General features: G+C 36.3%; 1 protein-coding gene across 1 annotated transcript; it reads left to right on the top strand.

Moving 5' to 3' along the window:
• The first annotated feature begins 2,157 nt into the window (after positions 1-2,157).
• Positions 2,158-21,067, top strand: PSMC6 (proteasome 26S subunit, ATPase 6). The gene is made up of 14 exons (XM_037503348.2): positions 2,158-2,314; positions 3,277-3,356; positions 3,445-3,484; positions 3,730-3,782; positions 6,090-6,157; positions 6,403-6,517; positions 8,117-8,204; positions 9,936-9,997; positions 10,083-10,206; positions 10,544-10,605; positions 13,331-13,451; positions 13,578-13,658; positions 16,294-16,365; positions 20,562-21,067. Exons 1-14 carry the CDS (start codon positions 2,188-2,190, stop codon positions 20,678-20,680), a joined length of 1,212 nt encoding a protein of 403 aa, XP_037359245.1. The 5' UTR covers positions 2,158-2,187; the 3' UTR covers positions 20,681-21,067.
• Positions 21,068-21,722: the final 655 nt, after the last annotated feature.

Raw genomic sequence — 21,722 nt, forward strand, 5'->3', positions numbered from 1 at the left:
ACATATTTTATGTGACTTTTAGTAATTTAAGTCACTGAAACTTGCAGAGTGTAACTATACATAGGATGTAGCTATTTAGACTCAAACATCTAGGGGCACTGGACAAGTTGAGATCAAATGGAATCTATATGGGAAATCTGACGATTAAAACAACAAAAAACAACAATAAATTTCCCCAAATACAATGGTGGGAAGAGATGTAGCAATGGGGACTTGTATGGAAATTTTGAGGTCACTATAGTCTTTAAAATAATTTACAATAACATTATTGAGTGTGCCGGAGGTTGTGTGAACAACTACGGGCAGCCTATTTAATACTCATGAGAACCCCATGGGATAGGTACTATTATGTTCTTTTCACAGAGATTTTGAGAGGCTAACTAATTTGTCCAAAATCACAGAACTCTGAAAGCTCCATTCGGCTTCAAACTCCCTCAGTTAGCCTGCTTTACCATTTTATCTTTTGCCCCACATCTCTATAGCTCACCCCTTCTGGTTTTGTTACAGGGCAGCCCCGATATAAAACGGGTTGCCTGACTGTGGGTCCTTACCCGCGTGCTTAAAACGGACTTAATACTCTACTGCAGGCACACACAAAAGGTTAATAAAATATTTATTCACAAGGGAAGGGGAAATGACGAAATGTACAACTCAGGGAGAAAAGTGGGAGATAAAGTCTTAAATGCAGCCTACCTGTTCCTCCGATCTGGACTCCCAAATGCCACTCTGAGAGCTGGCAGCGAGTCACCAGCCATGAAGTCAAGAGGCGAGAGACCCCCAAGGTCCACGTTTTTATACCAAACCTGGCTGTTTAACTTCACCCTCAGGTCCCAGCAACCTTTCCTTTGGTGGTAATGGGATTTGTCTTTCCCAATGTCTTGATGGCTTTGGTTTGGAGTAGGGGTGGAGTCCACAAAGCCTGCATGGAATTAGCCCAGGACATCCTTTCCCCCTAACAGTTTCACTGATCTCTTTTCTGTTCCTAGAAGTGAAACAAGCTTTCTTTCCTCCTCAAGCTCAGGTCCTTTAGAATGGTTTGCTCTGGAAGGATTTTCTCCAGCTTGTTACATGGCTGGATCCTTCTTTTCAGGTATCTGTTCTAAATTAGTTCGCCTCACCTTACCCTACCTACTCTTAAATTATCATGTTGTATCTCTGTTATAGGATAGCATTCATTATATTCTGAAATTATTTTTTTCAACGTCAAAGAGAATGTATTTTAAATTAAGATATATGTTACATTTATAAGAAAAAACAGTTCAGTTAAAGCTTTACCACAGCACCATGAAGCTGTAGATGCTTATGCATTTTTTTTTTTTACAGAGGCATGTTTTATTTATTTATTTATTTGTTTGTTTCTTTATACATGCACTGGATACAGTCAGAAGCGCGGGAGGGTGAGAGAATTCACCAGAGCCAGGGCAGGGAGCAGAGCAGGCAGAAGGACCGAAGTACACTGCTGAGGGGAGCAGCGGGCGGCAGGAGAGGTCTGCGCACCATGTGGGACCCTCCTCCGGTGGCCGGGGAGCAGCCGGGGATCGAACCGGCGCTGCAGAGGCTTCGGGCAGCTTCGCAACCCAGCGCTCAACCGCTGCGCCACCGGGGAGGCCCGCTTATGCATTTTTTTAATCCAGATTTAGAAGGCAATGCCTCAACAGCTTTTTCTATGCAGCTTCAGCTCCTTAACCTTCAGAAATTATTTTTATAATCTTCCCACCATATCCTATGCAATTGTATTCTTAATTCTTCATTCACAGAATGGATAAATGAAATAACCTACTTCGATAGCTGCAAGTCCCTGAGAATCCTGTTACTCCAATGCACCGCCTGTGTTCCACCGCTAGGCAGACAGACCTGTTTCTAAAGTTTGCTTATTCCTTATTTTACTCCCATCTCAGCTTATGACAAAGTGTTTTGTGGTTGCAGGACACCAGTGAAAAGAATACCAAGGCCTCGCTTCCCGGAAGTCGAGTCTAACAGTGCGCGTTTTACCCAGCGCGACCGGCAGGGGCCAGTATGGCCGGCGGCCTCCTTCGGCGGACGTCAAATTCATCCGCCAACCGAGACGCCCAAGTGGGAGAATCGAAGTAGAGAGGCGGGAAACCGGAAGGGGCGGGGCCGCCCTTGAGCCCTCCTTCCAGGGCGCCTCTCCTCCCTCGCCCCGCCCCTGCCCCCGCCCGGGCGGCCATGGCCATTCCCGGCATCCCCTATGAGCGACGGCTTCTCATCATGGCGGACCCTAGAGATAAGGCGCTTCAGGACTATCGCAAGAAGCTGCTGGAGCACAAGGAGATTGACGGCCGTCTAAAGGAGCGTGAGTGCACCTTTCTTTCCACATAACCTCGTCCCTGGGCCCACTTCTGTTTCTGACAAAGCGGAGACTTTTGACTGAGCACGCAACTGATTCCGGGGGATGGCAAGGCCTCGGTCCAGGGACAAGGCGCTTTGTCATCCGGCCCGCGACCCGGAGAGCAGAGCCTCCGCGGGCATGGAAATGGCCCGGACTGGCCCGAGTGTCAGGGAGAACAGCTCCAGTTCTCAGATGAAGGTGGAACAGGACTAGAACAGGAGTGGAGAAAAGTGGGCCAGGGATATTTCCCAGCTTGGGGTGGAGGGCAGTTTTGATGGAGTGCTAGGCTCCGAGAGGAAGAGATTTGAGTGAAGGAAGCTGAAGTAAGATGACACCCCAGGAACTGACTTGTTCGTGGAGTGGAATGCCGGATGGGGAGCTTAAGAGGGGAATCCAGCGATCATAATAACCTTCTTGTCTGCTCTCGTGTTTTAAATTGTACTCTGTCAGGCACACAAGTTTCCCTTATTTCCTGGGCCAAAAGGATACTTATGTTTTTGCATTGTGCACCATCATTGAAAAGCCTGAGTGGTTTAATGAAAGGAAGACCATAACCATATAATTCTGAGAACTGCACCTGTTGACCTTATTAAGGTAGAAAGTCAACCAGGGAGTAAAAATCCTTGTGGGTGGGTGAAGAGGTGAGGAAGGGTCTAACTCATTTATCCAAAGTGTCAGTTTCAGTATCTGTTAAGAATGTAACCTAAAATTTGCTTAAGCAAGTAAGTATTGGTTATCACGAAAATGAAAATACAACGTTTTCGCCCTAACAGTTCGTTTTTAAACAAGTCACCTACAAACGTCATTGTTTCTTTTGTGGCTTGATATAGTATATAAAAATATGTATAAAATGAAATAGACAAGTAAGACTGCGACTTAAACTTACTCAGATTGTTGTTTAACTAAAAATGTTCAAATTATTTTAGTAAGAGAACAACTAAAAGAACTTACCAAGCAGTATGAAAAATCTGAAAATGATCTGAAGGCCCTACAAAGTGTTGGGCAGGTAAGTAATGGAGTTTGGGGTGTATGGGGTAATGGTAGTTTTCTTTTTTTTTGCTGTTGGCAAACATTTTTCTTTTGTTTTTTCTTAGATTGTGGGTGAAGTTCTCAAGCAGTTAACTGAAGAAAAATGTAAGTGGATTAGATTTGTTAATTATTAAAAAATGAAAGAGCTAGAACCACCCCCTTCCCAACCTCTAACATTTGAAATGCTTATTATTTTAATGACAATAATGAAGGTAGATGATTTTTTTTATAAAGTATTGTTTCAACTGTTGCCTTCTTGGAGAACAGAAATGAAACTGAACTTGTCATTGATAAGTATGTATTTTTTTTACTTTTTATTTTTAACTTGTTTTTTAATTTTCTTCCTGTAGTCATTGTTAAAGCTACTAATGGACCAAGATATGTTGTGGGTTGTCGTCGGCAGGTAAAACTGTTTGTATAGTGCTTTTTAATTTACAAAAGCAATTTCATATAAATTGTTTAATCCATGAGGTTAACTAGGGCAGACATTTTGCCGGTATTTCCAAAGGTGATTTGTTTACAACTAGCAAAGCTTAAATTCAAGCTGCATTTTTGATGCCTGATATTCTCTATTTTCTACTCTGCTCTTTGCCTTGGTCTGCTCTGTACACTTAGAAATCAAAGAGTTTTAGAACTGGAAAATACCTCATATCATTTCGTCTTAATGTCTTTTTTAAAAAGGAGTGAAAAGTATTAGACCTTGCTAACTACTTGTGTTTTACATTTGAACATTCAAAAATGTTACTAATGTGGTTTATTGTAGCCTAAGTAGATTTTGAATGAGTTTGTTTACACTAGAGTAGGCAAATAGAAATAATTACAACTTTCAGAATTTTTGTAGTTATCAAAAATTTGAACTAACATCTTCAAATTATTCAGTTTATTCAGTAACCTCTGAAGTCAATTTATGTACTACCCTATTTTTAGGAAGTGTCCTTAGACCATTCTTATAAATTCATTGTAGAGCTTTTTTTTCCTGTGTATTCATTACACCAGGATCAGGGTTTTCTTGTTTTTGTTTCTGTTTTTTTTTTTTTTTTTAAGATTTATTTATGTATACAAGAGCTGGAGTGTAGGCCAGAGGCATGGGAGGGTGGAGTGAGAGGATTCACCAGAGACAGAGTGGGGTTGATTCAATTACACTGCTGAGGGAAGTAGTGGGTAAGACAGGAGATGTCCTCTGTGCCATGTGGGCCAGCTCCCTGGCTGGGGGTTGAACGAGTGCTACAGTGGCTTCCAATAACTTCACGGTGCTAAGACTTAATACCTTACCTTACCTTACCTTACCACCACCTGGGAGGCCCCAGGATTAGGTTTTAAAACGTTGGTATGACATGATTGTAGAATAGAATTTAACCAATGAACTAAATCTAATCTTAGAATTTTGCCTACCCTATAAACTGTGGCAACATTTTCTCAATCAAAATATTAGGTGCCTGATCTGACAAAGAATTTTTATGTACCCTTCAGGACACCCTGGATGCCAAAAGTTTGCACTTTTAAGATAATTCATGGTTATTTCTTTTTTTTTTTTTTTTTTAGAGAGGCATGTTTTCTTTCTTTCTTTCTTTCTTTATTTGTTTGTTTGTTTTGTTTATACATGCACTGGGTACAGTCAGAAGCGCGGGAGGGTGAGAGAATTCACCAGAGCCAGAGCGGGGAGCAGAGCAGGCAGAAGGACGGAAGTGCACTGCTGAGGGGAGCAGCGGGCGGCAGGAGAGGTCTGTGCGCCATGTGGGACCCTCCTCTGGTGGCCGGGGAGCAGCCGGGGATCGAGCCGGCGCAGCAGAGGCCGCGGGCAGCTTCGCAACCCAGCGCTCAACCGCTGCGCCACCGGGGAGGCCCCTAATTCATGGTTATTTCTAAGATAGTTTGTGGTTTTAGGAGCACATGGGAGTGTAATATTTGAGAAAATGGAAATTATTAGAAAAGCTGGAAGGGTATAATTTTTTCTTTTAACTATTTTTAACTTTATTTTTGAAAAGTAACATTCAGTGTGAATCTATTAGTTCTAGCCAATTCTACCCAAATAAGCTATCTTGTCTAAATATGCCAATAAATTATTTAACATGCTTCAACCTAATATAGGATGTACGTAGTATGCTATCTGTCATGTAGCAAAGGCATGAATGATGGTTGCTGGAGTTTTGTTTTGTTAGCATTTTAACAAAAATCTCCAAGGGGAAGTAGTACATTTCCTCCTTATATTCTATGATCAAGTAACACATTCTTTCCAAAGCTTTAGTTTTAAAAATAAATCTTATGGGCACACCTTTAAAATGCTATACTTTCTTTCCCCCAAAATGTTCACTAATGGATTTCTGTATAAATATTTTGGCACTAATTGCCAGTGTCCCTGTACTACAATGCCTGAATCAAAACAGTGAGCAAAAACTATGTTAAATACTAAGTCTTTAAAAATTTCCTTTTTAAAATACGAGACCATTGCCTCTTCAAACTTTGTGTATTGATTTTACTTTTTACACTAAGATTGCAAAAAGGGGCATTCTTAAAAGGGGCAGATGGAAATAACTTTGAATTACTACTTTCATAAGCCTTTCTCTTGATGTGGTGTTTATAATCTAATATCAAGTATGTTCTCTCTTGAAGAGTTATTATGATTATTTGGCTTCTAAATATTAATGCCCTTGTTAGAGTGTTATTGCCCTTTATAAGTATTTATGTGATGCCTTTTGTTTTAAAAAATTAGCTTGACAAAAGTAAGCTGAAGCCAGGAACAAGAGTTGCTTTGGATATGACTACACTAACTATCATGAGGTAGGTTTCTTACTCTTATTTCTTTTACTTTTTATTTTCACAGAGGGAAGAGTCTATCTAAAATACATGCTTCTTGAAAGCACTGGATAGTTTTTGATTTTTTCCTTTTACCAATTTCTAATGAATTTAAATATTTTTTATAAGATCAAGTACAGGTTCTTGCATATGTAAGTCTTTTATATTCTATCTGTAGGCTGAGAGAAAGTTTAACTTTTAAAAGAAATATATGTACCTTATCATTATAGATACTTGCCAAGAGAGGTGGATCCACTAGTCTATAACATGTCCCATGAGGACCCGGGGAATGTTTCTTATTCTGAGATTGGAGGACTGTCAGAACAGATTCGAGAATTAAGGGAGGTTGGTAATGTATGCTTTGTTCCTGAACTTACTAATAAATAGTACTGGTTTCAAGATACCTGAAGGGAGAAAGAGGTTGAAAAATTACTTTGTCCAAAGAGTGGTTGCTAAAAATTTTATTTTTAATGTTCTTGATAAGAGGAGAATAACACTGAATTTCTAGCTATGGAAATTATAGATGTTTATTAATTTGGAGACAATTTGGTGTTAGAAAAATTCTCTTTTTGTGAAAAAGAAAGAATAAAAAAATAAGAATAAATTATAATAATGCCATGTGTGTTTTTGAGTACCGTAGTAGGTTACCTGCCTCAGAGCACATGTGGATAACATGTATAATGTTGTTTTCCCAATTACCCCACTAATATTCTTCTCATCATAAAGTGAATATAGCTGTTTGCTGGTATTTAAGAAAAATATTGGCTTTCAGAGTGGCCTAAATCAGGATTGTCTTGTTTCATGGCACAGATGACTTCATAGCAATTTTCTTTAAAGCAAACTACATTGTCCTATTAATTTCATCCTATCTTAGAATGGGAATATTTGGGAATGAATGAGGATAGCCAGAATGATCTGTATCATTTGATTTAAGCTCTAAGCCAGTAGTTCTCAGACTGCAGCACATTAAATTTTCTGGCACTCTTATTTAAAATACAGATTTCTAGGTTCTCCTCATAATTTTGATGCAGTAGATTGAGGATAGGACACAGGAATTAGCATTTAAACAAGAACTACAGGTGATTATGAAACCATATTTTGTGAGCATGCTTGAAGAAGCATTGTCCAAAACATAAATAAAAGCCTGTTCTCACTTTTGTAGTTAATGAAACAGCAACAGAGGAAGACAGGTACTTCATGGAACTGTGAAAACTTGTCTTTTACAGTAATTTGCTGCATCAGCCATAGAACAGAAGAAATATCCACCACCACCCTACCTTCCCCTCAAATATGCAATACCTTTTTCCATCTGCAGACACTGAGAATATTTATTTGTACTCTTTGGATTTGTTTTAATCACTCTTTATGGACACAGCTTTTCAATACAAGTTTATCTCTGGTTAATAGTACTATAAGTAGAGTTTTAATTGTGCAAATTCTTAATTATTCCTCAGTTTTCTTGAATCAGTCTTTGTAGGACATTGAGAGTAGAACATCTGGTTCTTTTAGGTTTGCTGTAGCAAACATGCCAACATGAAAATTTTATATACATTTTCTTTTGACAGCAATTATGACATCAAATTTCCTAATTTTATAATTATTTTGTATTGTATTTCCAAATGCAAAATAGTTACAGATCTTGTACCTGTATCATTCAAACATGTTTTGACAAATGATATGTCTTGTAACCATGACTCTAGTCAAATGTATGGTTTTTAAAAATATGTACACACATTTTAATTAGTTTTTAAAAATAATTTAAAATTTTTTAGATCTGAAAGCTTAAATCTATGAAGAAATACCTTGAATATAAGTGGCTTAACATAGCATAGAATTTAAAACCTATTATGAATTATAATATGTAAACCTGTGTTAATAGTTTACTTAAAATGTTTGAAAATACAGGAAATCTTTACTTTTAGAAATATGCAATTTCTTTTCTAGGTGATCGAATTACCTCTTACAAACCCAGAACTATTCCAGCGCGTAGGAATAATACCTCCCAAAGGCTGTTTGTTATATGGACCACCAGGTTGGTATTAAATTATTTCTGCCCTACTAATAGTGAATGAATTAAGAGGAAAATATAAGATGGAGAATTAATGTGGGAGATTCCAACCTACACTCTGTTTAAAGAGGTGATAGGAGATAGGTGTCTCCTGTTCTGTCAGGCATGCTTAATCCTCTTGTGCCTCATAGTGTATATATCTTAACATATCATGTGATTCTTGTGCAGTGATTCTCAAACTGTGGTTCACAGACTTATAGAAGTTCCTGAGATACTTTTGGGAAGTATGCAAGTTCAAAACTTAGCTTTTGTAATACTAAGGTGTTAGTTGCATTTCCACTCTCTTAAAATCTATACTGATGGTGCATAAGCAATGTGGATAAAGCCACTCATGCCTTAGCATCAGTTAAGTCACTAGCATGAAGTGATGCTAGTATTTGTTTTCTTGACCATTCCCACTTGGAGTATTTGAAAATAATGCCAATTGCACTTTAAAATGTTCTCAGTGAATCAATCAATCAAAATTACTAATTTATTAATCTTGATCCTCAAACAATGTCTCATTTTCTGTGTGATAAAATGGAAATGCATGTGAAGTACTTCTGTTGCACACTGAGTAGGATAGTTATCTTTAGGAAAACACTTGTGCAGTTACTTTAGTTGTCAACTGAACCAGTTCCTTTTTGTGGAATGTTTTACTTCAAAGTTTGGTTTAGAGACTATCTATGCTTATCAAACTGGGCATTGGTTATCTGTCACAAATTTTTTTCAAGTATGAGTAAAGTTAATTTGTCATGTTAAAACGTCTGTACCTGTTGATACAATTTGAGTTTTCAAGTGAAAATTTGAATTTTTGAAAACTTTTATCTGTCACTGTGAGCATGCCAATTTTCTAATGTTAATGTTTTAAAAGATTTTTCTAATGAAATTGGTGATATTAAACAAGTAAGTTGTTTTTTTTTTTTTGTAGTACTATGTAATAAAAAACATCTGGAAGTTTTGTATAACTCATTGAACCAATAGTTTCCAAGTGGATATTACAATATGCATAGGTAAAAGATAAACATTCAGTGTATAGGATGGACAAATGGATTTTAATGTAACAGATGTTTTCATTGAAGTCTGTAAGTGGGGTTTGATATATAAAGATATAAATTGATTTTGCTAAAATTGAATTTCAAGGGATATTTTGAATAAAATTTAAAATTTTAATACCGGGAATTTTTTTTTTAAGTATTGCTTATTTGCTTAAATTTTTTTCTTTTATATAAATTTTGAATGAGGTAACATTGGTTCATAACATAAGTTTCCAGTGTGCGCATGTAATTTGACATCTATGTACACCTTTGGAATTTTATTTATTTATTTTTAAAGATTTATTTATTTATGTATACAAGAGCTGGGGTACAGGCCAGAGATGTGAGGGGTGAGAGTATTCACCAGCGACAGTGGGGACCAGAACAGGCAGACTGACTGTAATACACTGCTGAGGGGAGCAGCGGGCGAGACAGGAGAGGTCTGCTGCGTCATGTGGGTTGTTCCCTGGCTGGCTGGGGATGGAACTCGTGCTGCAGAGGCTGCAGATTGCTTAACCCCTTGCACCATCAGGGAGGCCCCAGCTTTGGAATTTTAAATTGAATTTCTATTTAGGATTTAGCTTCCACTTTGCAAAATTGGCTAGCCAAAGGATTACATTCTCAAAAAGCTATTGAAAATTTGTTTTACTTTCCATCTAATTAGGACTTTCCATTTTAGGTACAGGAAAAACACTTTTGGCAAGAGCTGTGGCTAGCCAGCTGGACTGCAATTTTTTAAAGGTAAAAGGAAGATTGTTTAAGTAGTTGTTGAAATAAAATTTTATTTGAATTGTCTTATGTTTAAATGTGTTTTTCCTTTAATCAGGTTGTATCTAGTTCTATTGTAGACAAGTACATTGGTGAAAGTGCTCGTTTGATCAGAGAAATGTTTAATTATGCCAGGGACCATCAGCCATGCATCATTTTTATGGATGAGATAGATGCGATTGGTAAGAAAAACACCTTTTAAAATTTGTTTTAAACCTTTGTTGCAAATGTTAGGAAGTTTTTAAAAAATGTGAAAGAACTTTCTTCCTCTCACTTCACCTTTATTTTCATGAGATGTTACTTTAAAAACATTCTTAAGAAATCTTAACTTTTTAATAATCTTTCACATTGACAGAATGAGAAATGCTATACTAAAATCAGTTCTAACTTTGTCAATATAATTCTACGATTTAATTTTCATTCTACTGTTTTTGGCTGCAGACACTGTCATGTTTTGTTTTGATAAATGATGGTTATAGAGGAAAAAAGTAATGCACATGAGTTTCTTTACTATTTTAGGTGGTCGTCGGTTTTCTGAGGGTACTTCAGCTGATAGAGAGATTCAGAGAACTTTAATGGAGGTAATGTTTGGTTGAACAGGATTTATGAATAAATCAGTGTTTATTAAATGAAGAACCGAACATAGACTATTTGAAGGTCAAAATATGTACAATTTAAATGAAGAATAAACCTAAGTATGAAACTTGAAAATATTGCCAGTTATGTGCCAGAAATGTGTTTTCTTTCTCTAGCAATAATATGACTAATAAAAAATAATAGTATCTACAGAATTCCATTTGATATATAGCTACTATTATATGAGCAGATCAGTCATTCAGGTATTTAAATTTTATGTTGTTCTTCTTATATTGTGTATGTGATCTTGCCCTGGTTGTATTAAAGTATTTTACAAGTAATGGGCATATTAAAACTGGTGGCAATAAATGAGTTATAATTATGTGTGAGGCTGATCTAAATATCACTAACACTTTCCTCTATTATTGAGAATGAGAGGAGACTAAAATTCTTTTGATAATTGAGGATGAATGTTGGCATATTAGAATGTATGTATAGCCTTTCCCACATTCTTTTTACTCACTGCAATTCTATGAAAGTCATAGAGAATCCCAAATACATTTTCACCCTTCTGCAAGTAGAAACTAGTACAGGTAATGCTGTATCAAATTTTCTCATTTGGAATAATTGGAATATTTGAAAATTGCTTTTCATAAATTATACTGATCTGCTCAGAAGATATACAGTATTCTTAAATTAGCTATGGAATTTCATAGAAACTTTAAATTGAGGTGTTTTATTTTATTTATGTATTTTGGAAAGAACTAGTCATCTTTGATACACACTTCCTAGTATTTTAAGAAGTTTCAAACAATATATCCCAATAAAATATACATTATGCCTTATAATTTAAAGAGTTGGTCTACACTTAGAGTTAATACACTTTTTTTTTTTTTTGAGGACTTAAATTTTTATTTATTTATTTATTTATTTTTCCCTAAATTGAAGTATTGTAAAATGATGCAAATGCTAATTTTATTCTTGTAACTGATATGTTGTAAGCAGATATTTTTGGGAAGAATATGTATTGCCAGACAGCTATATTTCAAATAACTGTTCAATAGAGTTAGGTTTTTCAACACTTATTCAAGAAAACATTGGGAAATATTCTTAGTGTCTCAGTATTTCTATGTGTAATAGATTTAAAACGCTAATTTATACAATTACTATTAAATTTACTAAAAAAAAAAATCATTGTTTATCTTAGTATCTGTTATACCATTAAGTACTCTTTATACATTAGATTTTGTTAGCATTTTTCTTTTAAGGTAACATTGGTTTACAATACTGAATATGACTTAGGAATATAGGTTCACATACTACAGTTGTGTCTTATATCATACCACCACTAAAGCACCCATAATCCTCCACCATAAACCATTGGGTCTCCTGTCCTTATAGCCTTCCACCCTCCCAGCCTTTCTCTTCTAGTAGCTTCAGTTTTGAAGTCATATTTCTAGGGCTTGTTTTGGTTTAGTTTTGTCTGTTCCTTTGTTTCTTTATATTCCACAAGTGAAATCGTCTAGAATTTATCTTCTGACTTACTTCACTTGGCATAATCCAGTTCCATCCCTGTTGCCACAGTTGGCAAGATTTTATCTCTTTTATTTGCTTTTATTAGCTTTTATTTAAATAAAATTACATTTTATATATATATTTATATATATAGCACTTTATCCACACATCTCTCCTTGGGCACTTAGACTATTCCATTGAATAGACTATTTCCATTGGTTATTATAAATAGTGCTACAGTAAATATAGGAGTGCATATAACCCTTCAAACTAGTGTTTTTGTGTGCTTTAGATAAATACCAAGGATTGGAATTACTAGATCATATGGAGTATCTATTTTTAATATTTTGAAGAGTCCTCCATATGTTCCGTAGGACCAGTCTACATCCCCATCAACAGTGTACAAGGTTTCCTTTTTACGCCCATGCCCTCGCCAATATTTGTTGTCCTTGTATTTTTTGATATGAAGCATTCTCATGGACATGAGGTGGTATCTCATTGTGGTTTTAATTAGCGTTTCCCTGATGATAAATGATGTCAGACATTTCATGTGCTTATTGGCCATCTGTATGTCTTCTTTATTAGTTTTTTTTTTTTTAAGATTTATTTATTTATACAAGCACTGGGTACAGTCAGAAGTGCAGGAGGGTGAGAGAATTCACCAGAGCCAGAGCGGGGAGCAGAGAAGGCAGAATGACGAAGTACACTGCTGAGGGGAGCAGCGGGTGGCAGGAGAGGTCTGCGCGCCATGTGGGACCCTCCTCCGGTGGCCGGGGAGCAGCCAGGGATCGAACCGGCGCTGCAGAGGCCGCGGGCAGCTTCGCAACCCAGCGCTCAACCGCTGCGCCACTGGGGAGGCCCTTCTTTATTAGTTTTTATTTTTAAAAGTAGCTGCATGAAAAGTATTTGATCACTGGAAGCCAGATTACATAATTTAGATTCATATTTCTTGAATTATGAATTCAAGGTGGGAATCTTCAGAATTTTATAACTACCTGATAGCTATAAAAAATACATAGCTAAATAATCTTCCTTGAAACTTTGAGGATGGAAAGTATATCTTATTAAAAGAGAGGAAAATATAATTCCATCAAATGATCATTCTGAACATTGCAAATCTATAGGAAATAAATTTATAGTGTTAGGGTCTACTGTGTATGTTTAATGGTTGGGATGTTTTGTAAAGTCTATTATTTTTATTTATAAACATACTAGTTACTGAATCAAATGGATGGATTTGATACTCTGCATAGAGTTAAAATGATCATGGCTACAAACAGACCAGATACACTGGATCCTGCTTTGCTCCGTCCGGGAAGATTAGATAGAAAAATACGTGAGTTAAAGTTCTTTATCTGCTGTTCATTTTACTCCCAATGCCTTTTTCTCACCCCTCACTTTATTTTATAAACAAAGGCCTTACTGCCGAAGGAAAAAAAAATTCTTACCATTTATTTTGCAGATATTGATTTACCAAATGAACAAGCAAGATTAGATATATTGAAGATACATGCTGGTCCTATTACAAAGCATGGTGAAATAGGTAAGGAAATAATCTATTTTTCATATGTTCATATTTGGTAGATATTGCAAAATATTATTGGATAACTGATAGTCTATCAAATCTAGCTTTAAATTCAGCAAACAGCTGATTTTTTTAAAGATTTATTTATTTATACATACAAGAACTGGGGTACAGGCCAGATGTGTGGGAGGGTCAGAGGATTCACCAGAGAGAGCGGGGAGCAGAACAAGCAGATCCACTGAAATACACTGCTGAGGGGAGCAGTGGGCGAGACAGGAGACGTCTGCTGCGCCATGTGGTATTCTCACTGGCTGGCAGGGATTGAACCCACACTGCAGAGGCTGCAGACAGCTTCACAGCACTGCACTCAACTGCCTGCGCCACCAGGGATGCCCAACAGCTGATATTTTTTGAGCACATAGTAGGTGCTAGGAATTGTTCTAAGTACTGCAGGCATAGCAGTGAACAAAACAGATAAATTCCTGCCTTTATAGAACTTATGTTCTTATCAAGAAAAACAAAGTAATATATATCGTATATTAGATGGTGATAAGTGCTGTGGATAAAAATAAAGCAGGGTAGGGGTAATGCTAGGAGCATGCATGAATGCATACCTTTTTAAGTGGTGATGGGGAAGGGGAACACCTTGAAGGTCTTACCCAAAAGGTGATTTCTAAGGTGAAGAAAGTAGATATGGATATTTAGGGGAAGATCAGGCAAAGGAAGCAGCAAATAGGAAGGCTCTGAAGCAGATACATGCCTGGAACACTGTAGGAACAGCAAAGACACCAAAGTTCAGTAGTAGCAAGTGAGCTCATAGAAGGACTATATTGAGGACTATATTGAATAGAGCCTTATTGAGGACATTATGTAGCGACTTTGGCTTTTATTTTCAGTGACAGAGATGCTATTGAAGGGTTGTTATCATTGAAAAGATAAGATCTTTTTGTGTTGGTTTTTTGTTTTTGAAGATTATGTATACAAGAACTGGAGTAGAGGCCATAGGTGCAGGGAGTGAGAAGATTCACCAGAGACAGAGTGGGGAACAGAACAGGCAGATTGACTGAATATCCTGCTGAGGGGAGCAGTGGGGACACAGGAGAGGTCTGCTGTGCCATGTGGGTATCTCCCTGGCCAGGGATCGAACTTGTGCTGCAGTGGCAGACAGCCTCATAGGTTGCGTCTTAACCCCTTGTACCACTAGGAAGGCCCTATACATTTCTCTCAAGTAATTCTGCAACAGAAGGGAGTAGAGAAAAAACCAAAGATGGAAGAACTTAACACTTTTTTGATGCTGATAAGACTGATCTAAGAAAGAAAGAGATTAATAATGTACTTTCTTTGAGGGGGGTCTTTTCATTAGTAGGAGAGAAGGCAGAATATAGGTGCTGATACCTTTCTCCAAGCAGAAAATTGTAGAATTTTTCTTCTGAATGCTTTTATTCTTTTCAGTGAAATAGGAAACAATTCAGACTAAAATGGGAAAGTATGGTTAGAGATTTGAGGACAGAAGTAATAAAATATTTATCTATAGAAATGAGAGACTGGACTAGAGTAGAGGCCAACAAACCATGACTGTGGGGCAAATTCTGTCTGCCTTCTGACTCCAACCCATTTATATATGTCTGTGTCTGCTTTCCCACTACAGTAGCACAAAGGAGTAGTTTTGGCAGAGACTACATGACTTGCAAAGCCTAAAAGACTTATGGCCTAGATCATAACAGAGAATTTGCCAAGCAGCTTTAAAAAAGCCTTTTAGAAGTTAGTAGTCTAAAATATTTATACATAGTTGACTGTTGGCCCTCATTAATTTTCTCATTGCTCATGTTAGGGTTTTGAGCTGAAAAGACTAAGCTAAACTGAGAATGTCAATTTACAGATTTCTCTAATACAGAGTTCTTGAAAGATGACAGTACTGTGCTAACCTTGGGGATCTCTGCTTTCAGGATGACACATGGAACTTGAACCTAAGTGAAGACTATATGATTTCAAAGGGTGTCTCATCAGTTATTTGCTTGTGCTGTCTCTTATTTCTCTCTCTGTTAAATATCAAGTTCATAATCGCTACCCAGACCAACAGTTTTTCATTTCATGTCTGCAGGGTAGCTAGAAAGATCACTTTATTTTTACCATTACTATAGATTTGATAACTTCACTACTCATAACTTGCATAGAAAGCAGAAAACTAGCCAATGCTTGCTCTAACATTTAAAAATCCTATAAGATAAATTTTTTCCTGATGACTTTTTAGTATATTTTATATTTGGCTTATTGTGATTAAATTCTGTCATGGTTACAACTGGTTTTGGCTTATTGAAATAAAACTGTTTACAGTTTTAATAAGCACATAAATACAGAAAACTGAAGTTCACATGTGCCTGTTTTACTACATAGAAACAGATTAAGATAATTTCAGATCTTGATATTTCCTGGTTTTAAAGATTCAGAGGAATCTATTTCTATGTCTACGTAACAGAAGTATAGTGTTTGGTTGACAGTATTGTAGAATCTTAACAGCTGATGCCTAACTGATTAAATGGAAAGCAGGCTCTTTGGTTTAAATTTTCTATATGGGTATAAATTAAAAGAAAATGTCTATTTTTTTTTTTTTTTTTTTTTTCCACTAACTTCTGGTTTTTTTCCTCCTCAACAGATTATGAAGCAATTGTGAAGCTTTCAGATGGCTTTAATGGCGCTGACCTGAGAAATGTTTGTACTGAAGCAGGTAAGGGTTTAAAGTACAGTTTTGGTATTGATCTTAATTTGTTTAATTTACTTCATGTTTGAGTTTGTCCAAAAGCAGAGTCTAGGCTCTTTAAGGATTTTGTGCTTAATTGTTTTTTGGGGGATGGGGGTCGGTTAATGCCAAGAATAAAACAGAGCAAGTGACATGGAAAGAGGAAAATCTGTTGTAAAGTTGCCCCATTATACACCACCCCCCCTTTATGGGAGGCAGGAAAAAATGAGACCTCAGAGAAACATATGGGGTGCCTTCTAGGATTACCTGTTTGAAAAATGGGAGACTGGAGTATTTATTTTTAAAAGATTTATTTATTTATGCATATAAGAACTGAGGTGTAAGCCAGAGGTGTGGGGGTGAGAGGATTCATCAGAGTGGGGAGCAGAACAGGCAGGTCTACTGAAATACACTGCTGAGGGGAGCAGTGGGTCAGGTAGGAGAGGTCTGTTGCCCCATGTGAGTTGCTCCCTGGCTAGCCAGGGATCAAACTCATGCTGCAGTGGCTGGCAATAGCTTGATAGTGCTGTCTTTAACCCATGCACCACCAGGGAGTCCCGTAACTGGAGTATTTATTTGCCAGTTCTCATACCCCTCATTGGATGATATTTGCCCTTGGCAATATCTTTGTACTTCTGGATGCCTTATAGCATGTCATAACATATGACTCCTTGTAAAAAGTAAGTTTGTTACACCCAAGACTGAAATCAGTATGAGCCAGAACAAGATGACATGTTTTCAGATACTATTGTCAGCAATAAGCTTTGAAAGCTTGTGAATTTGGTGATCAGACAACTTGTGTAAAATGTAGCAATTTTAAAAAATCAAATGTTACTGATTTGCCAGTTCACATAACTATAATTTGTGGAGTACAGCTTTACACCTCAACATGTAGTAATTTTTTATTATAAATTTCACTGTGGGTTGTATGATCCAGCAACTGACTCTACATAGAATTGCTTAGTCCTCCTCTTCCACATTGAATATTTAGATTGAAAAAAATTTAGACAGTAGGTTTTTTTTAGTGACTTTCATAGGTTATAATGAACTGTTTTTGTAATATTATAGTGTGTGTTTTCCTCTTATTTTCATATCACCTCTAGCTTATTTTAACTTAGAAATGTAATGTTTAAAGAAGCTTCTCAGGCATGGCTTTTCTGTTGGAGTATTTTCATAGGTAGCTTAGTATCTGATTAAAGATACTCATAGTTTCTAGAAACCGTCAGTACAAGTCATAGTAAATCATTCTCACAAAGACATTAATAAAATATGAAGAGGGGCCTCCCTGGTGGTGCAGGGGGTTTAAGATGCAACACTATGAAGCTATCTGCAGCCACTGCAGCACCATTTTGATCCCCAGCCAGGCCAGGGAGGTGACCCACATGGCACAGCAGACTGTCTTGCCTGCTGTTCCCCTCAGCAGTATATTTCTTTTTTTTTTTTTTTTTTTTTCAAAGATTTATTTATTTATACAAGAGCTGAGGTACAGGCCAGAGGCAAGGGGGATGAGAGGATTCACCAGAGACAGAGTGGGGAGCAGAACAGGCAGACAGACCGAAAACACTGCTGAGGAGAGCAGTGGGCAAGACAAGAGAGGTCTGCTGCGCTGTGTGGTTTCTCCCAGGCCAGCGGGAAACCTGAGCTGCAGAGGCTGCGGACAGCTTCACAGCGCTCCACCCAACCTGCTGCCCCACCTGGGTGGCCCAGCAGTATATTTCAGTATATCTGCCTGTTTTGCTCCCCACTGTGTCTCTGGTAAATCCTCTCACCTACCGCATCTCTGGCCTGCACCCCAGCTCTTGTATGCATAAATAAATAAACCTTTAAAAAAAAAATATGAAGAGGTAAACTTTCATGTGATTGGAACTACATAGGGAACTCAATGACATTTTCTTTTCAAAATCTACATTGGATCAAATTATTATCAGAAGATTGCTTTGGTGACTTTGGAAGGTAAGCAAAAGTAGAATCAATCTTTAAGGCTGATCCCATCAATTTATGATTCTGTTTTCCATATTAAAAATATTTATCTATTTCCCATAAACACCTGTAACTCTTTGTGGATTAAAACTTTAGTTTGTTTGTTTGGTTTTTTTTTTTTTAACATGTGGAGACATTCGAATTCCTTGGTCTTCTTTTTATTATTATTTTTTTTTTTTTAACATCTTCCTAGAAGTTAAAATACATTTGATTCTTTTCCATTAAAATCTTCAGATTATTCATTTTGGATTAGAATGTATCTCTTGCAGTTTCACTCATTCAGTATACAATGATTTGGAAGCAGTCAAATGAGCAATGTTTGGGATTATAAATTAACCTAATTTAGTTGTTGCTTCTAAACAAGTTTGAAAACCTCACTATTAAAAAAATCGAAATCAACAAGCAACTATAAACAAAAGACACACTATGGGGGGATGTAGGATCAAAACAAGAGGGGGGTGGGAATTGTATGGGGACTATAACCAAGATGAAAATGCATACATTGTGCAAAAATGAAAAATGATGTAAAAAAAGACATAAAATTAAAAAAATAATAATAGGGCCTCCCCTGGTGGTGCAGGCGGTTGAGCGCAGCTGGGTGAAGCTGTCCGCAGCTTCTGCAGTGCGGGTTCAATCCCGGCCGGCCACCAAGAATCCCACATGGCATGGCAGACCTCTCCTGTCTCACCTGCTCCTCTCAGCAGTGTATTTCAGTCAGTCTGCCTGTTCTGTTCCCCGCTCTGTCTCTGGTGAATCCTCTCACTCTCCCACACATCTGGCCTGTACCCCGGTTCTTATATGCATGAATAAATAAATCTAGTAAAAAAATAAATTTAAAAAATCAAATAATAAAAAAAGAAAAGAAATAAATAAAAAGAAAAAAATTAGTCATGTTCATTCACCCGACAATATGAGAATTTGTCTATGACTATTTCTCCCATCCAAGTACTAACCAGGCCCGACCCTGCTTAGCTTCCAAGATCAGACGAGATCAGGTGCGTTCAGGGTGGTATGGGCGTAGACTGTCTATGACTATTTCTAAGGCTCCTCGTAGCCAAATCTTGAAAGGGAAGATAGGAGTTAACTGTTGAAAATTTCTGTTAGAACCCATTATATGTTAATGAAAATTCAATATAAGAATATCCTCAGTGGAAATACTAGTTGGATTCATTGAACTAGTAGTAATGCATTATCAGCTTTAGCTTGCTATGAAATTAGGCTTCTCTGAAAATTTGGGAACCAGGTCCTTGACACATTAATGTTAAAAGTGCACACGCACACAAACAAAAAACCTGATACCCCTTTTTAATGTAGAAATTGTCAAAAACCTGAAGGAAAAAACTGAATTATCATACTTGAATATAAAAGTCATATAAAACATCAATTTCTATATAAATAAGGTAAACTTTGAAACATGAATAAAATATATTGCAAAATGATTTTTGTTGAAGCCCACTCTTGGATTTCTCTAATTTCTTGTTTTGAAGCTTTTCATTATAATAAGGAATGACTGTCAAAATTACTAGAGATATTTTGTGTTTTTCCAAACCATACATGTGCTTCCTCCTTCCAAGGAATTGCTGCATATAGAGTTAAGAAACTACTGCTTAAAATGCGTATGCTTTGTTGGTACATCGATTTTGTTTTTTTCAAGATTCCATTAGATACAGGGACTGTGAGCTGAATTTTAAATATTCATATTATTGTCTCATTGTTTTTAAGCTTTTGATTTGAAAATAATTCTCACCTTTTATGGAAATGAATAATGATAATTACTGACAGAATTACTGACTCAGAAGTAGTAACTCAAGGCTACTTCACATATGCTCCATAAAATTATATTCGTTTTCTTTTTTTACCTTTATTGATGTATAATGGGCATTTGATATTAGTTTCAGCTGTGCAATATAACTTATTTGATACTTGTATAGATTACAGAATGATCACAATAAGTCTATTTAATATCCATCACCACATATACTAGCAAAAATGTTTTCTTCTCACATGAAATCTCAGTAGCTTTCAAATATACAATGCGGAATTAATAACTGAATATTGCTGTATTAACTGTACTAGGTTGTACGTTATGTTATGAAGGTTCATACCTTTTGATCACCTTCACCCACTTCACCAACCCAACCCCTTGGTTTTCTTATAATAAATAATTCACATATATGGCAATCAAGTTCTTTTATTCTCCACAGGTATGTTCGCAATTCGTGCTGATCATGATTTTGTAGTACAGGAAGACTTCATGAAAGCAGTCAGAAAAGTGGCTGATTCTAAGAAGCTAGAGTCTAAATTGGACTACAAACCTGTGTAATTAATTTACCAGAAAGTTTTTGATAGCTGCATGACAGATATGGGCTTAATGTAAAAATAAAGTTAAGGAAAATAATGTATGTATTGGCAATGATCTCATTCAAAGAATAAAAATATGTATGGATAACATTTTAAAAATAGTATTTCAGTAATTCTACTTTTAGATTGGTACAGAAGAAATTTGTATGTTTGTTAATGTTGCATTTACTGCAGCAGAGTTATAAGAGTATGTTGAAGCTTTTCATATTTGCCGTGTGAGCATTTTGTAAAACACAGAACATGATTTGCGATAGTAGTAAAAGACAGCATTTCTTATCACTTATTTTATATCATTTGTTTTCCTCATCCTAAAAAGTTGAATAAAAGCTGTTTAATTCAGTTCTCTTACATATATTCTTGTTTTTTATAACAATACATTTACTATGGCCCGTTAGGTTCTTTAGTAAGTAAACTACTTAACCAAGATAAAGTTCTGCTTAGATCATAAGCTTTTGGACTTTTATTTTAAAACAGTACCCATACTCAGTGTTCATAAGAGCATCTTGTTACATACATGTATAAAACATGGATGTTTATATGTCTATATCTATATATAACTCCTTCCAGAAAGTCTTACTTACTCTTTACTTACTGTGATTGGGCTGTGTGATAGTTAATTAAAATAGTACATGCACATCCATAGCCTTAAGATTTTAAGATTATGATTAAAAGTAATATTTGATAATAAGTATGAATTTGCTTTCTTACTTTATGGGAGATGGTAGTTTCCTTTTGAGAATATTAAGATCTTGATACTCTTCCCAGAAAATTCACACTAATACAGAATTTTGCATGTACTAAAACTAAAACCTAAGGAAATTTATTATTCCATGCTCACCCATGGACTCTATAGGTATTTATGGATATTAAGCAATGAGTGTCTGACATAGGGGATACTGATATCTGAAATGTTAAAGTTAATTACCTATACACAATTTTTTCTTTTATGAATTGCAATTAAATCTTTAGAGAGAGCTTTAAGAAATTACAATAGGAAATCATCA

This window comes from Talpa occidentalis, unplaced genomic scaffold (assembly GCF_014898055.3).
Source record: "Talpa occidentalis isolate TD23 unplaced genomic scaffold, MPIMG_talOcc4v2.1 talOcc4.11, whole genome shotgun sequence".
NCBI classification, from domain to species: Eukaryota; Metazoa; Chordata; class Mammalia; order Eulipotyphla; family Talpidae; genus Talpa; species Talpa occidentalis.

Excerpts from the sequence above, each read along its gene's own strand:
- PSMC6 (XM_037503348.2), top strand. The coding sequence starts at position 2,188 with ATGGCCATTCCCGGCATCCCCTATGAGCGACGGCTTCTCATCATGGCG. Across the intron at positions 2,315-3,276 it reads TGACGGCCGTCTAAAGGAGC|TAAGAGAACAACTAAAAGAA; the intron begins GTGAGTGCACCT and ends AAATTATTTTAG. Across the intron at positions 6,518-8,116 it reads AGATTCGAGAATTAAGGGAG|GTGATCGAATTACCTCTTAC; the intron begins GTTGGTAATGTA and ends TTTCTTTTCTAG.